General features: G+C 40.9%; 3 protein-coding genes across 4 annotated transcripts; 1 reads left to right on the top strand and 2 right to left on the bottom strand.

Moving 5' to 3' along the window:
* Positions 1-6,267: 6,267 nt before the first annotated feature.
* On the bottom strand, positions 6,268-8,508 carry LOC135934769 (lactosylceramide 4-alpha-galactosyltransferase-like). The gene is made up of 3 exons (XM_065476738.1): positions 8,502-8,508; positions 7,112-7,437; positions 6,268-7,043 (listed from the first exon to the last, which is right to left on the bottom strand). Exons 1-3 carry the CDS (start codon positions 8,506-8,508, stop codon positions 6,393-6,395), a joined length of 984 nt encoding a protein of 327 aa, XP_065332810.1. The 3' UTR covers positions 6,268-6,392.
* Positions 8,509-8,645: 137 nt separating this feature from the next.
* Positions 8,646-10,828, top strand: LOC135948371 (UBX domain-containing protein 1). Of its 2 annotated transcripts, none has more exons than XM_065497598.1 (6): positions 8,646-8,775; positions 8,986-9,132; positions 9,190-9,441; positions 9,935-10,157; positions 10,338-10,518; positions 10,570-10,828. In XM_065497598.1, the coding sequence occupies exons 2-6, from the start codon at positions 9,002-9,004 to the stop codon at positions 10,611-10,613; spliced, it is 831 nt and encodes a 276-aa protein (XP_065353670.1). In that variant the 5' UTR covers positions 8,646-8,775; positions 8,986-9,001; the 3' UTR covers positions 10,614-10,828. The 2 variants fall into 2 exon arrangements, with proteins under 2 accessions (XP_065353670.1, XP_065353672.1); XM_065497600.1 differs by having other exon boundaries at positions 8,693-8,765.
* A 243-nt stretch (positions 10,829-11,071) lies between these two features.
* Remo (Remoulade) lies at positions 11,072-16,287 on the bottom strand. The gene is made up of 11 exons (XM_065497032.1): positions 16,147-16,287; positions 15,817-16,061; positions 15,545-15,760; positions 15,211-15,454; positions 14,429-15,157; positions 13,925-14,122; positions 13,708-13,864; positions 12,630-13,482; positions 11,950-12,305; positions 11,583-11,879; positions 11,072-11,521 (listed from the first exon to the last, which is right to left on the bottom strand). The coding sequence occupies exons 2-11, from the start codon at positions 16,041-16,043 to the stop codon at positions 11,331-11,333; spliced, it is 3,468 nt and encodes a 1,155-aa protein (XP_065353104.1). The 5' UTR covers positions 16,044-16,061; positions 16,147-16,287; the 3' UTR covers positions 11,072-11,330.
* Positions 16,288-16,337: the final 50 nt, after the last annotated feature.

Below are 16,337 nucleotides of genomic sequence, written 5' to 3' on the forward strand. Positions count from 1 at the left end.
CGCAATTACAAAATTTTTCAGCTTGATCAATGGTGAAAGGCTCTTGAAGGTGAGAATGTCAAAGTCCAGGTAGACACCGCCCAGCTTCCAAAGCAGCAAAAATCTCACAAAGTCGCAAACGTGCGCCGGGCGGTATTCCGAATTGAGAATCCTAGTGTCGTTGAACAAAAATTGCTCCAAAACCGAGTCTTTTGCAATCTATAAACGTAAAACAGAGTCCTGTTAATTCAAGGTTTAAACGTGGGGGGCTGCCCGTTATAGTTTTCTTTGAAGGTCTAAATAGTTGGCAATTTAAGTTTATCCTCAACTCCAATTTTGAGGTACTACACACCGACAATTATTAACGAGTCGGATGTGCGCCACTAAATTTTTGAATTATTGTGGGACAGCACAAGTACAAGTACGTCGCAAGTAATGAACGTTGGAAATGATCTTCTTCTCGTCCATATCTTTATGGGAATTTTTATTTATCGTTCTGACCATTACATTTTTTAATTATTTAATAAAATTGAGAATTCATAAAAATACCAATTTTAGCCGAGCTTCGTAAACGAAAAAAGAATGATATTTTACATATTTTCTTTTCAAGGAAGCGGAAATGAAATAACTGCGTGCCCGTGGATATAGAGGGCTGCAGGAGTAGCCGAAACCAGGTCAGCATGTATAAACACGATGTTTTCCTATAAACAAGGAAAAACAAGCCCATTTGCATTTAACTTATTAGCAATGAATGCTACCCTCAATTTAAATACTCTTAAAGAGAGTTTCATATATATCTCTCTCTGCACTAATGGCAGTTTATGCTTGTTTCATTTTTCAAATAAATTAAATGTAAAATTTTGCAGCTCGTGGATATGATTTTTATTTGCACTGACAGGCCTTTAAGGTGATGGAATATATAATACAAACATATATTCATAAAAAATGTGATATTTTGTTCATAATACTTTTAAGTTTTTTGTGTGTTTCAAAACAATTTTGAGAATTATGTATTCTAAAAAAAATATAAAATATTCTTATAAATGGCAATCATGTGTGAACATTTTAGGCTGAAATATAGCGTTGATATTATGATTGAGCAGTGCATGGGATTGAATTGTTTGAGTTTCCTTTTTTTTTGCCAATTTTCTATGAAGCGCATGGAGAAGAAAAATATTTAAAAAGCTTTTACGCGCAGCTCTTTGTATAATACGGCATACGAATAAAACATATTATCTAAATATCAGTAATAACTTACGTCTGGAATTGTTGCCCAGGCCACGTACAGGTTTTGCGTGTTATTCATCAAACTTTGGAATGAAGTGCTGTTGTAAAACGGCAGCCGGTTCGATGTGTGATTTGTCACAGTCACGACGATGATCACAGTTACCGTGGGGTTGAAAGTCGTCACACTCTCCAGTGAGCAAACATCACGGGGCTTCATATTTACGGAATCGGTAGTTTCAACATAAAGTATCACTTGTTCCCCAAACATCTGCTTAAATGCAAATGGATCGTCCAGCAAAAACGGTGTCAGGTTGAAAATCCGTGATGGTAATAAACTCGGTTTCCACTCGCCCTTGAACGCCTTAAAATATTTTGTTAAATGCGTGTCATAAATGAAAAAGGTTAGGGTAACGAAAACTACTACTGTATAGAAAATCTTAATCCCGCGCATTTCTAACAATTCATAAAAATTATCGAACTATACTAGTTGCAAGGAGAAACTATTAAGAGCTGCACTAAGAATGAGTTGTGAACGTTAATCAAGCACTGCGCCTTTTTTGAACGTAACCAAATTTGTAGGCACACACGCGCACACCATTCTATCCTTGCCGCACAGATAATAATAACGTAGAATAGGGTAGATAGGGTAATAGATTGTGATGAGGCACTATAGTGTCGTCAAAGCGAGGCCTCAAAAGAAATTTTAAACAATTAAAGCAATAACTCAAATCTCCCGGACTCAAAGACCCAAAAAAAAAAAATGCGACGATGCCTCTTTTTTGGAGCCAAAACACTTTCCGGCCCGATAATCCCCCCCCCCTCCCCCAGGTCGTTTTATTGAGACGCCAGACATTTATCCCTCACATAGGCGGATTTCGATATACCTTAAGGTCTCAGCCGAGCAGGCGGGACCGGCTCTCAGCCGAATTTTTTGCCCGGCGGCGGCTGGCCATTTTCTCCGGCGGCTGTTGCGGCTAACAATATTTTAAGAGTGTATTATAAGATTGACATAATTATAGAGTGCTTCATGGCCCAAAGGGCCGGAAGACATTTATTTCTCCTGCAATTTTTAGTTTTTGACCCTTTTTCACCGTCAGCTGGCGCAGCTTTGCCAAATTCACGCCGCCAGGCAGATGACCCAAAATTTGCCGGGAATAGGGGAGAACACTATATTTCCTACTCCCCGTGAATGGTATGCAACCTAAATGACCAAATCGCAAAGAAAGTTTCGTAATTCCTTTGATGTGTATTTTTATCATTTTTATCAATCAATCGTATATTAAACACAATCGAGTACAACTAACGTTATTAATACAATTTCAGTTGTTTAAATAAATAGAATTTGCAGACCTAGCTGCTCGCGACAAACTAGTCAGGCTATTATCCCTATTATCACAGCCTAGAGAGTGGAAAAGCTTCATATTTTAACCACACAGATTGCAAATGCATGTTTGCTTAGCCTCACAATATGGTTCTCTTTGGTTTTACACATAATAAAAAATGAAAACCGTGTGAGGCATGTCTCGTGATTGCGTGTCTGTTTGCATAACAATAAGCTGCCTGCCAGGTCTGGGTCTGGGTAACCATTGCGGGCGTATCGTTAAATTCCGGCTCTATCTGGGAAGCTTGTTAGAATCTACTTTTATGCTACAGGACCCCGCCTAATCGATTGAAAAATATGTAATAGTATTATATATTCTTATATTTTTGCACGCTTGAAAAAATTACATCAAGTTCGAGACTCATATACAGCTGCGGGCTTAAATTGTTACGATTAAAAACAAAATATCGTGCCCTTATTTACCCTTCCTAGATCTTCCTTAGAACTATCATTTCAATCTGATATGCTATGGCTATAGAAAATTAAATTCTTTGATAATGTTGAGTTTTTGCAACTTACAAATTATAAGTTGATAGTTTATTAGCTGGATTATATCCTTATACGATTGAGAGAACCAAAGAAATGCAAGTAAATAATACAAAACAACAAATAAATTTAAATTGAGCTTATATGTTAAGATCAGAAAAAAACGATATTGCGTTATTAAGTTTTATTCCATAAACTTCTGTTTCTTAAATGTGTGTTCCGGCAAGCGATGTGGTTCTTGGACAAAACTTTCTTGCAACCACAGCTAACGGCTTTGAAGAGTTCACCTCAACACGGATATTCCCCGTTTGTCTGTTCCAAGTATGGATTCCATAATGTGTTTCGAACGCTTTTTCAAAGTATTTGGTGAAGTTGGTGTCGAACATTGCAAGAACTACATTGTCATAATCAAACGGAAAGAAGGTTTTTGAGCCGATAATGTGCAATGAGTCGTTCACTTGGCTCTTTATGTAGTCAGCTGAACCTCCACGGAATGAAATGTTGAAAATGTGGCCGAGGGTATGCGTCATGGTTTCAGGTATCGTTGGATAGTATTTTGGATAGTACTTTGTCTGGGAGCTGTTCATCAGCAGATTTAGCCAGGGGTTGTGCCTTTCAAACCCCATTGCTGCGTTAATAATACCGTTTGAAAAGGTCGCAATTACAAAATTTTTAAGCTTCATAAATGGTGAAAGGCTCTTAAAAGTTATAGTGTCAAAGTCCAGGTAGACACCGCCCAGCTTCCAAAGCAGCAAAAATCTCACAAAGTCGCAGACGTGCGCCGGGCGGTATTCCGAATTGAGAATCCTAGTGTCGTTGAACAAAAATTGCTCCGAAATCGTGTCTCTTGCAATCTGAAACATAATAAGGGCGCTTTCTATTAATTCAAGAATATGTTTGAGAAGCACGGAAATAGACAAGTATAACAATTTTATTTGGAAAAATATCTCACGTCAGGAACTTTTGCCCAGGCCACATACAGGTTTTGCGTGTTTTTCATCAAGCTTTGGAATGAAGTGCTGTTGTAAAACGGCAGTCGGTCCGATGTGTGATTTGTCACAGTCACGACGATGATCACAGGTACCGTGGGGTTGAAAGTCGTCACACTCTCCAGTGAGCAAACATCACGGGGTTTCATATTAACGGAATCGGTAGTTTCAACATAAAATATGACTTGTTCTCCAAACATTTGCTTAAACGCAAACGGATCGTCCAGCAAAAACGGTGTCAGGTTGAAAATCCGTGGTTGTAAACTCGTTTTCCACTTGCTCTTGAACGCCTTCAAATATTTTGTTAAATGCGAGTCATAAATGAAAGTGGTTAAAGTGACGAAAACAACAACTGTAAAGAAAATCTTAATCCCGCGCATTTCTAACAATGCATAAAAATCCACAAAACTATATACTAATTGCGAGGAAGCGAACTTTTAAGTAAAATCGAGCGTGGCGAGCATTAAGAATGAGTCGTGAACGCACTGCCTGAGAATTATATGATTATGAACATAACCAAATTGTGTTCACACATGAGCACACCATTCTTGAGTTGCCACAAACTATATATAAACTGTAGATAAGGTAATATAGTGAGGTGGCGTACAGGTGACTCTAGTTTCGCCCGGAAATGCAGTCAGTAGAATGCCCAAGTAAAATATTGTTTGATGTTAAAATGCCCGAAAAATATTTGAAAGTAAATTCGGAATGAAATTTTTAAGCTTTTTGGGTAAAAAAGCAATGAGCATTAAGTGAAATTATAAAAGAGAAAGGAATTAAATAATTTTAAAATCGTTTGGTGCTTTTTAGTTGTGTAGAAACTTGTATAACTATTTAATAAGGGAATTAATAGAAAGTCATCACCTCAGTTTTAGTATTAGCGTTTTTTTATTAATGATCTTCAAGGGTTTCAAGGATGGTAGACACAGGATACGTCTATGAATTTGGATCCTAGGTATTTTTCTCTGTAGAATTTTCTTTTGTTGTCTATGCTAACTGTTGCACAGTCCACGGTTCTTGACTTGTCGGCCGGGCGTCTCTCAGGTCAGTGGCAGGCCAACGAGTGTCACGACGCATTTACTATACAAAACAATCAAATGAACAACAATTGGATCCAACAATAGATAGCGCTAGTCGTATGTCGGTTCCTCTGTGTCCACCTTCCTTACCGTAACAGTGGCCGCTTTTTTAAGTAGATGAGCCTCCTTACGCAGGCCAATCTAGGACAATTTGTTGTTTATTTTTGTTCAATGAGTTTACTGTTTGTGACATTTAGCAAAAGTATTAACTCTACAATATGCAATAATGAAATCAGGAACAAGGAACAGTTAAAATTCAGATTTTGCCCCTTTTCTAAATTATTTCTTACTTGATTTCGAACCCTCTCGTCGCGATCTATCCAATGGTGTGTGCGAACTTCGAGGAAAATATTCGCTAAATTGTGAAATAAATTGTGATTTTACAATTAGGATACAATTAATGCTTATGCCTCTGGATTATCATGCACACTTTTGAGCTAATTTTCTCAAAAGTTTAAACGGCAACCTAAGAAATTTTTAGCTTTTTCCAATTTTTTTTAGACAGAATTTCAAATAAAGGGTATTATTCTGATTTTTCACAAATTTCTTTTAAATTTTAATTTAAAAGTGTCAAAACGATAATGTATATATAGTAAAGGTTCTCATTCAGGATCAAGGGTCCTCTAATTTTTGTTACCTGAAGAAGACAAGGATCATTGGTACCGAATCACTCTATCTGAAGCAGTATAGGAGGGCCCTTAATACGCTGTGTTCTTTCAAGGCTACGACCAAAAGCTATATTTATGCTATTTTAAGTCTAATCGAGGCTTTTAAAGATTCTGTGGTATCCAACTAAACTAACAACTCAAAGGCCGCAAATACGAAAGGGCCAAAACACCGGCCCGATAAGCCGACGTCCCCCCAGGTCGTTTTTTTATTGAGACACCAGACATTTGTTCCTCAAGCCTCTGGTGTAAGAAAGCCGACAAGTGGCGCGCGGTTCGCCTTCCAGCTCGCGGACATAAAAATATGAGCTATTTGATAGCATTTCCAGTCGCTAAATTAACCACCTTTAAGCCATCCCTGGTAACGGGCAGCCAGTAACTTTGATCCCCGAAATTTTCTCCCATTGTCTTGACCCTGCTAGCGATATACCTTACAGTGCGAGCCTATAGGCCGGTTAGAATCTATAATATTATGCTAGAGTACCTCTAATCGATTGGAACATATATTTAATTGCTCTTCTATGAAGATAAGAAAAAATCGATAGTGCTTTACGTTATTAAGATGTATTTCATAATCTTCTGTTTCTTAAATGTGTGTTCCGGCAAGCGATGTGGTTCTTAGACAAAACTTTCTTGCAACCACAGCTAACGGCTTTGAAGAATTCACCCCAACACGTAAATGCCCCGTCAATCTGTTGAAAGTATGGATTCCATAATGTGTTTCGAACGCTTTTTCCATGTACCCGATGAAGCTGCTGTTAACCATTGCAAGTTTTATATTTTCATAATCAAACGGGTAGAAAATCTCGGAGCCGAGAATGTGCAATGATTCGTTCACTTGGCTGTTAATATTGTCAGCTGCTCCTGGATCGTTAAACGAAATGTTAAAAATTTTACTGAGAACGGATGTAACGGTGTATGGTACAATGGGGTATAACGTGGAATAATATTCATTCTTGGTGCAGTTCATCAGAAGTTCCACCCAACGGTTCCGTCTTTCAAATCCCATCGCTTGGGTCAAAATACCGTTTGAAAATGTTGCAATCAGGAAATTTTTCAGCTTCATAACTGATGCAAGGCTCTTAAAAGTTATAGTGTCAAAGTCCAGGTAGACACCGCCCAGCTTCCAAAGCAGCAAAAATCTCACAAAGTCGCAAACGTGCGCCGGGCGGTATTCCGAATTGAGAATCCTGGTGTCGTTGAACAAAAATTGCTCCAAAATCGTGTCTCTTGCAATCTGAAACGTAATAAAAATATTAATTATCTATTAATTCAAGAATATGTTAATTTGGAAAAATAACTCACATCAGGAATTGTTGCCCAGGCCACGTACAGGTTTTGCGTGTTATTCATCAAGCTTTGGAATGAAGTGCTGTTGTAAAACGGCAGCCGGTCCGATGTGTGATTTGTCACAGTCACGACGATGATCACAGGTACCGTGGGGTTGAAAGTCGTCACACTCTCCAGTGAGCAAACATCACGGGGTTTCAGATTTACGGAATCGGTAGTTTCAACATAAAATATCACTTGTTCCCCAAACATCTGCTTAAACGCAAACGGATCGTCCAGCAAAAACGGTGTCAGGTTGAAAATCCGTGGTGGTAAACTCGTTTTCCACTTGCTCTTGAACACTTCCAAATATGTTTTTACATGCGTGTCATAAATGAAAAGAGTAAAAATGACGAAAACTGCAACTGCATACAAGATTTTAATCCTATGCATATTTTAATGTATCTGAACTTATTGCAACTGCTATACACGCTGCGCATTTTAAGGTGACGACGAAAAATTGTAGACCGAGTATTTCACGCAATCAAGCGCGTTCTGCGCATGTTAAAAAACTATTAAACTATACCAAACCACTGCCGTTGACTTTTTATCAAGCATAGGGTAGATAGTGAGGACTGAGGAGGCACAATTCAACTTATAACTTTGTTTCTTCATCTACGCACATTTTCTACGGCTTTTGCTGTCAACAAGACAAGGCACTACGGTTTATTATATAATTATATTTAAAACAGATTTAATTAAGTATTACAAAACAAGGAAACACAATTTTATCAATAGACTTTCGATTTTCAAATTCTCATAATTTCGACAATTTCTTTACAAGTCCGTTCAATTTGGACAGAAATCTTTTTGAAAAGGAATTAATTGGTAGTTTTATCTCTTTGCATCTCTCTAGATTAATTGTTGTAGGCATTTGACAACGTTGTTGTTAAGTGGTTTAGTTTCAAAGTAATCTTTATTATGGTTCTGCAGGGCTATTTTGCCCCATACATTGCCATTCAAGTCTCTTGAATTTACACTAATTCCACAGGTTCTCGAAAAGTACATATATATATATTAATTATTATGAACACTTTTCAACTTTTTTATGATGTGTACGATATTCAAGCACCAAGATTATCACGTAGAGAAGAGCCAGAGAGGAACGAAATATAGAATGATGTTATGTTTTATCGAAATTTAGAAGTTCAAAAGTATTGCTTTTCAGCTATCCTCAGCCCTCACAATCAGGCAGAAACAGAAGAATGTTATGGATTGAAATCAGTAGAGGGGAAACTAGTTGAACTCGAAATTTCGTAAAAAAGCTCGCTAAATCACAAGGAATAAGCTGCCCTAAATTGTACAATTTCTTTGACAACCTGAAATGTGACTTTGACTTCTTTGGCATCAACCGGTATCAACGTACACGACATTGCTTACCGCGTGAAATTCCCCTCCCGCGCAACTTTAAACTGCAAGCTAAGCTTCCGTCGTCCTTGTTGATTGGTCGGAGTAACGGCATGAAAGTGGGATGGGTTAGGCCATACCAGGCCATACTGGGCAATACCAACCAATGGTGAATCGAGCAACATTCGAAAACATTATACGCATACATACATTGATTACATTGTGCTATTAAAATTATTGTAACACCTCAAGCGTTAGGAATTTTCGGTTTTCTAGTTTTCTAGTATATTCACGTAAGTATTATTTGCTGAACGTTTTCCTTGCCTTAGATCTTCCTTCATTTAACGCATAGATAATGCAATCATTAATCGTTCTCTTGAATTTACTCATATCTCTGCAATCGAAGTGGACTTAAATAACATGCCGTATCATGCCATTGAAAGAAAAATATATTTTCATTTGGTACCCGCTTGGTGCACTAACCAAATAATAATTTTTTACAGAGCAGACTGTCGAGTCATGGAACAAGAGAAGCCTGCAATGGAAAGTGCTCCTCCGGCGACCACTGACGAGAAAAGTTCAGAAGCAGTTGCAGCTGCATCTGCATCAGATGATGCTGCAGCAGAAGCCAAGTCACTTAAATGCAATCAGTAGGCTTTTCCTAAAACGAATTGCTTGTTATACAGCATAAGTATTTTTTGTTTTAGATGCGGCAAACTATTCAAAGGGCAGCTTGAGGTTGAGTACCATGCTGCAAAGACAGATCACTTTGACTTCTCAGAGTCTACAGAAGAAATCAAGCCTCTCTCTGAAGAAGAGAAACAAGAGCGGATCAGGCTGATGGAGGAGAAAATCAAGCAAAAGAGAAAGGAACGCGAAGAGCAAGAGAAGGTGGAAGCTCTTGAAAGGGAGAAAATTAGAATCAAGTCGGGCAAAGAGATGATCGCTACTCGAAGAAGGTAATGAAATGTTCACTTAAAAAACTAAAAGGACCAGCCCGTTGGCTCGCATTGTTAAGGCACTCTCAGGAGTGTCAAAGCAATGTGAGGTATTTGAGCAGTTCGGAGATCTAATACTGGCTACCCAATGTCAGAAATGGCAAAAAGTGGTTAGTTTAGTGACTCGAATTGCTCAAATTGCTCAACGGGCTGGGAGGCGCACCGGCGCCGACTCGCTACTTGCTGGTTTGCACCTTTCCAGCATGCGTGATTTGGCTTCACGGGACGAATGTCTAGCGTTTCAATGCAGTCCTCGGTGCGGAGGCAAGTGGCCCTTGAGTGGGCTGGGTCCCTGTGCGGCCTGGTGCGCCCATGTTATCCGTTCGCGGTGTTATTGGGACCCGGGTTTCAGCATTCGTGCTAGTGCAGTGCGCGCCCTTCCCGGTCCTCCGGTCCTCGGACAGGGATAAAATGAGCAAAAAAAAAAATAAATTTATTGACAAACGATTGCCAGGCTGGAAGAGGACGAGATGAAGAAGATCATGGATCAGAGAAAGAGGGAGAAAATGGAAGACCAGCTTGCCAGGCAAAGGATCAAGGAGAAAATCGAGCAGGACAAGCTGGCTCGACAAGCCAAATACAGTAATACTCCAGTGGTCGAGCCTAAAGCCCCCGTTCAACCAGAAGCGCCTCAACCGAAAGCACCGCCCAAGGATTATACAGAGGCCAAAATAAATGTAATGTGGATAGTTTCTGCTCAATTTTGCGGCTGGCTAAGACCGCTATTTTCTATTTGTTGTTTTCTTCAATAGTTCAAACTACAGATTTATTTAATTTTGCATTTTCCTCTTAACCCATAAACTGGTTTACAGCCAGTGGATAATTAAACAAGAGAAAATAATTAATTTAATTTTTAGATCCGCCTGACTAACGGCCAGACCATAACCCAGTCTTTCAAGGCCAAGGAGGAACTGTCCGCCGTCAGGCTCTTTGTGACTTTGAACAGAACTGATGGGGCTGCTCCCTTCTCCATGATGACAAGTTTCCCCAGAAAGGTCTTCCAGGAGGATGACTATGCAAAACCCCTGGACGTCTTGGGTATGTTGTTTGAAAATCCTTCAAAGCTTTTTATAATTTAAAATTCAACAGGTTTGGTGCCTTCTGCTGTCATCACTGTCACAAAAGCTCAATGACTCTGTGGATGTGAAAGTGTGAAGACTGCCAAGGTTAACTTGGCCTAACAGAATTACTTTTTGTCTTCAGCTACATATGTTTAATATTAAAAATTGATTCAGCAAGGGCATTCCATTGATGTTACAACCCATCTGTTGACACAGCTCATCAGTTTTCATGCTACAAAGTTTTTTTTAATATGTCATTATAATGCTTTAATAAATTCTTCAACACACATGGCCTACTTTTTATTTTTTCTATTGAAACCATAATATTTTGATGCCGGTGTATTTGATTTCCTTATTTTCCACTTAAGTCATCTTACGTGGCATGACATTGCGTAGTTCTTTCCAAATTTGTTTTGTATATTCGACGAAAAATATTTATACAGATCACTTGGTTTTCCATGTTCCATGGATTTGAATTAAACATGTTATTTAGTTTATCAATGACCGAAGCTTATCAAAAAGGGATAGTGGTTAAAAATAGTTTGTATTCAATCAAATCGCTGAATTTAATTCTAATTAAAATGCATGTACATAATATCCTATGTTTATAAAGGCAGAGGTACAATGGCCAGACTTATCAAATTCTGAAATTACAGATATATTTAAAATCCTTAAAATGAATGTCACTTAAGTATGCACATAATTACGCTCTTGTGGTGGGCTTTCAAAATGAGAATAAAATAAGTATTCATTATAAAATACGCAGTCTTCACTAAATATGGATTGAAATCAGACGCAGGTCTCTTGCTTGCTCTGGTCAGACTCGTTTCCCACCTCCTCGGTTTTCCGCCTGCGTTTCCTCCTCGTCCGGTGTCTGCGGCGCTTTTCCTGCTCAAGGTTGTCCGCGCTGTGCGCTCTGGATAAGTACCGGCTCTTGTAGTTTCTCGCCTCTGAAATGCTGCTCATTGGAGATTGCGCTCCTAAAAAGAGAATATAAGCATCAGCTATATGCGGCAAGCAATAAATCTCGTCACAACTTACGCGCTGGCTCAAAAACGTTTTTATGAACCGAGAGCTCAACATTCATCATATTCGGATGAAGGTTGATTCTGTTGTTGAGTTTTGGATGATGTATGTTTGTGTTGTTGATCTTGGAATTGCCGCTGAACAAGCTTTCTGCGTCTGAGTTTTGACGCAATCTCTGTCGGCGGAAGAACTTGCGAGCCACACCCAGCTGCCTGGGGTCGTAGAATGCGTCCTCCGACACCACCGTTGATGTTGCCAGTGGAATCTCTGATCGCATACTATTGATTTTTCGAAGAAGCCCAGCTTGGTCTTCTGCGAGTTTCAAAACAGATAGTTAAATTAATTCCTGTGCCTCGATCGGATTTAAAAGTGAGAAATTTACCTGGCTCTTCTTCGGTTTGTACTTCACTCTTTTCTATCACAGTCACGGTTGTGTGGTCGGTGATTGTGATTTGATCTGCAGTCATTTCCATGTCCGCAACTGCTTGGCCGTGACAATTTTCTGAAGTTCGCGAAATCCACTGCCTGGGGTCGGTGAAAGCCTTCCACTCAGCCGTGACGTCGCTTCGACCCGCGCAGAAGTAGAGGAGAATTGTCGTGCCCATCGAAACACAAATAATAAAGTGGCTGCCAGAGAGAACCTGTGAAAACCAATCCTCAGTGGCCACAGAAGCAGCTGCGGTAGCCCAGGCGGCCAAAAATAAAAGTAATATGACCAAGTTGGCAAGAAGCTGCGACCTAAAACACACAAAATTTTAAAAATTAACTTAGAAAGTGAAAGACTGTAGACTTTTATATTTAAGTCAAATGAAGTAATTTCCCCTATTTTTTAGGATTAGAACTGGATCACGGCGTAAAAGCTTTAAAATCATAAAAATGCGGTGGCACCATCTGTTAGCAGCTTCAAACACGAAGAATCTATCCGATGGTGCACTCCAGATTAATAATAAAAACCCCAAGTTTGATTTTGAAGAGTGGCAGTGTTATAGAAACCCAGCGTTGTTTCTCGGCAGTCTAAGAAAATCGCGATTTTTTAATCTAATCGATATTTTAATTGCTTACTCTGGTGTCCGCTCTTGGTCAATGGATGCGGAGGATGATGCCGACGAGGGAACGGGGTCATGAGCCCTGCGGATGGTGGCACAGTAGGCCATCAACCAAAAGATGCCATAAACTATCAGCACGATGATAGCAGGCACCAGTGCGGCAAATACGGTTGAGGGGGGCGGCAGGAAGCAGTATTCGGGTGTGGTGTAGCGGTGCACGGCTGCCGAGACGCCGCAGACCATAGCTGAGACGCCCCAGCCCACCATGTAGATGCCCAAGAGGGACTTGCCGCCGGCAACGGGGCCTTCCTCCTCTTCGTCTTCGTCGGGGATGCTCTCGTGCGCGGTCAGCCGCTTGTGCAGGTCGCTCACGGTCACTGTCTTCCAGAGGAGGCAGCTCATTGAGAAATAATGTATCAGCAGGCCGATCGAGTTGCACACCAGGGGGTCGCCCGTCAGGTAGATACCGCAGCTGAAGGTCAACGAGAGCAGTAAAAACGCCACCCAAGTGTTGACCAGAGAGTGTTTGGTGGCCGCCGGCATGGAGAGCGGAGAGGCCACGTAGGTGATCACGGCCACCACCAGGCAGACGCCCAGCACCAGGCACGAGGCGTACGCAAAAGCGTCTGAGAACCGCGATGGCAGAGCTGGCAGCTCCGTCGACTGCACCATTGCTGCCACTTGCCGCGTCGCAAAGTAGCCCAGCGAGTTGCAGTGGAAGAGCAGCAGGGGCTCCAGCAGGTGGCTCACATTGCAGCCCGCCTCGCTCCAGCGGCCGTCCACCCAGGTCACCGGCATCGAATCGATTGGCGATTTTAACGTAACCCACACGTACTCAGAGGACAAAGGCGTCAGAAGTGATTCTCCAACTATGAAAAAAATTCTCATTAATATTTTGTATTATAAATTAACGAAAAATTTTTAAGAGCAGGCTTGAAATTGTCATCTACTACTTTTTATTGAGCCATTTCACCCAAAAATTTGGTGAGGGAGACAAAAGTTACAACTTTGATTTTTTTCAATTAACGCCAAGTAAGATAAAATACATTGCAAGTGTTTTAAATTAAACTCTTCCAAAGAAGCGTACGACTTACCTAATTTACACCCAATAACAGGAGAGGTGATGGTATTGTTATCAGGAAAAAGCGCAGGACTCTCCATCACGACGACTATCAGTTGGGCTTGATTTCCACTCCTTAGTGACGCATGTCGAAACAACGTATAAGGAATTTGAATGACAGCAATCACCTCCTGTAGATTTTCATTTTGGGTCAATTTTAATCTAGCATCTTTGTTTTATTTAAAACATACCTCTTCTACCATTCCTAGTGGCTTAAAATCACACTTCAAGCGTCTTGTTCCACTTCCTTGTTGGAACCAAATGCACCAAAGACCGTTGAAGTTGCTCCTGTACACTTTAAACGATTGAACTGCCAAGACGTCTAATGATTGGGCAGTTTGTTCCGCAACTGCTTCTATCACGCCAAGCATTTTGGTACAGCTTTGGTCCTTAAATGATAAATAATCATTACACACCTCAAGATAAAAGTGATTAAATATAGGAAAAATAAGAAGCTTTCAATTCAGGGCTGTTTTCTAGCGACCCTTTACTGCATTTTCGCCACTTATTTTTTCCTAATTTCTGTCAGACGATATAGCAATTTCAAAAAATCTTGTTTTATTTTTACAGAGGATTTATTGCTTGTATTTTTTGCCTTTGCAATAGTGTTTGAAAATTATGGGTTTTAAAAAATGCATTTTGCATTGTCTGGCTTTCGCCTAAAGATCCAATAAGTTTAAACAAAGTCTTCCAACCTGCAATTGTGCCTGCTGCAAAAGGTCCTTGGGCAACATTGTGGCTTGTGCCATCGTGCGGAGAATCAGCGGTGCGATGTTGTGCGGGTCGAGCATACTCAGATGGTTGGCCAAGGTCGTAGCGACGAACACCAAGTCCTGTGCCGATCTCAACAAACTCAAATTCCCTGTGAACTTGAGCAGCCCTGAGAGGGTGTTATTGGCGTCGTTTTGGTTTGCCGGGCTCATCAGGGCGAACTGTTGCAAGCCCCTGGTGACGTTACTCAGGTACGGGCACAATATTGAGTCCCAAGAGCCCCAGAGGCCACCACTGAGGCACGGTCTAGACGCCCTGGCGTCCTGCAGACTCGGGCACGGCGCCTGTGCGATGGTTCCTGTCAACGTTTGCTGCCAATTGTAGCGGCCGCGCAAGTCTTCGGTCGTCTCGGCGGAACAGAGTTTGGCGCTGGTTGTCAAAACCGTAATGGCCAGCGACTGGCTCAGGTTGCCAGAAGAGCAGCGCCAAGTCCCAGAGTGGCGCATTTCTAGATTTTCAATGATGAGGGAGCTCACTGTTGTGCCCTCCTTAGGTTGAAATCTGGTCTGGGGCGTCACCTCAGTCACAGCTAGGCCGTCCCTTGCCCAGAAAACCCGCGTTTCTCTGGGAGGTCCGACCAGCAGACATACCATGTGAAGGGAATCTCCTTGAAACACCAGCTGATCTGTGTCTGGCAGAATCTCCAGACTCACCTGTGCAGAAAATTCAGAAAATGTGGAATGAGAATTAACTCGAGCTGCTCTACCTGTGATGGATGTCTGCAAATTAATCCTGACACTTTAGATAGTTCTTCACCCTGCAGGTCCAGCGGATAGCCACACACAGAGCCAGAAGTCACTTCTACTGATTCATTGCGTATCCAATTGACTAGCCAGTCCATGTGACAATCACAAACCAAGGGATTAGAACTCAAGTCTAAAGTCTTTAGACTAATCAGGTCGTCAAAGGCCCCCTCGGCGATGCGGTCTAATTCGTTGTTGTTGAGTTTCCTGTTAGAGTTTACACACCATTCATTTCACGATAGTTTTGGCATAAAAATGTATTTCTTATTGAAATCTGCAAATATTCAAAGAGCTTACAATGTTACTAGTTTTTCCAATCCCTGGAAAACAGATCCAGAAAGTTCTTGCAATTTGTTTCCAGACAGATCTAATCGTTTCAAATTGCTCAGGCCAGAGAAAGCTTCCTGGGCCAGAAACCTAATTGAGTTGTCCTTTAGGTCTAATTTCTGGAGCTGAGGTAGAAATGCAAATGCAGGCTTCCCAATGTCAATCAGCAAGTTGCCAGAGAGATCACTGAAAAGTAATTTATTTAGAATAACCACATATATGTATAGAAGAAGGGCTCTTACAGATGGACCACATTCTTAGGAAAGGATGCCGGGTCAAGTTCGTTAATGACGTTGACCTTGTGTGTGTCGCCGCATCGAAGTTTGACCCCGCTCTGCGATTGACTTGATGTTTTGTTGCTGGACCTGGCAGGGTTGCAGCGACACAGATTTGGGCATGGTGCTATTTTTTCTTGGGCCCAGCCATGGGCTGCCCAAAGGCCCAGCAGCAGCGGCAATGCCCAATTCATTGGTCAGGTTAATTTGATCTGTTAAAAAATCAAGTTTTTGAATGAAGTTTTATGAAAATTTCTGCGAAATAAGTCGAAGGTATTTTACTGAACTGTCACTTACCATTTTAAATCGTTTACGAGTTTTTGTCGCCTCAAATTTGATTGTTTTTTTTTAAATAATTTTAAGGAGTGGTGTCCTTTTTATTTACAACACCATCTTGGATTGAAGATTGAATTCGGATTCCATTGGCGCAGGTGCTGCCATCTGGCCAAGTATCAAGGGTGCATCCCACGCAGATACCACGCCCCTCT

The sequence above is a fragment of the Cloeon dipterum genome, chromosome 1 (genome assembly GCF_949628265.1).
Source record: "Cloeon dipterum chromosome 1, ieCloDipt1.1, whole genome shotgun sequence".
NCBI classification, from domain to species: Eukaryota; Metazoa; Arthropoda; class Insecta; order Ephemeroptera; family Baetidae; genus Cloeon; species Cloeon dipterum.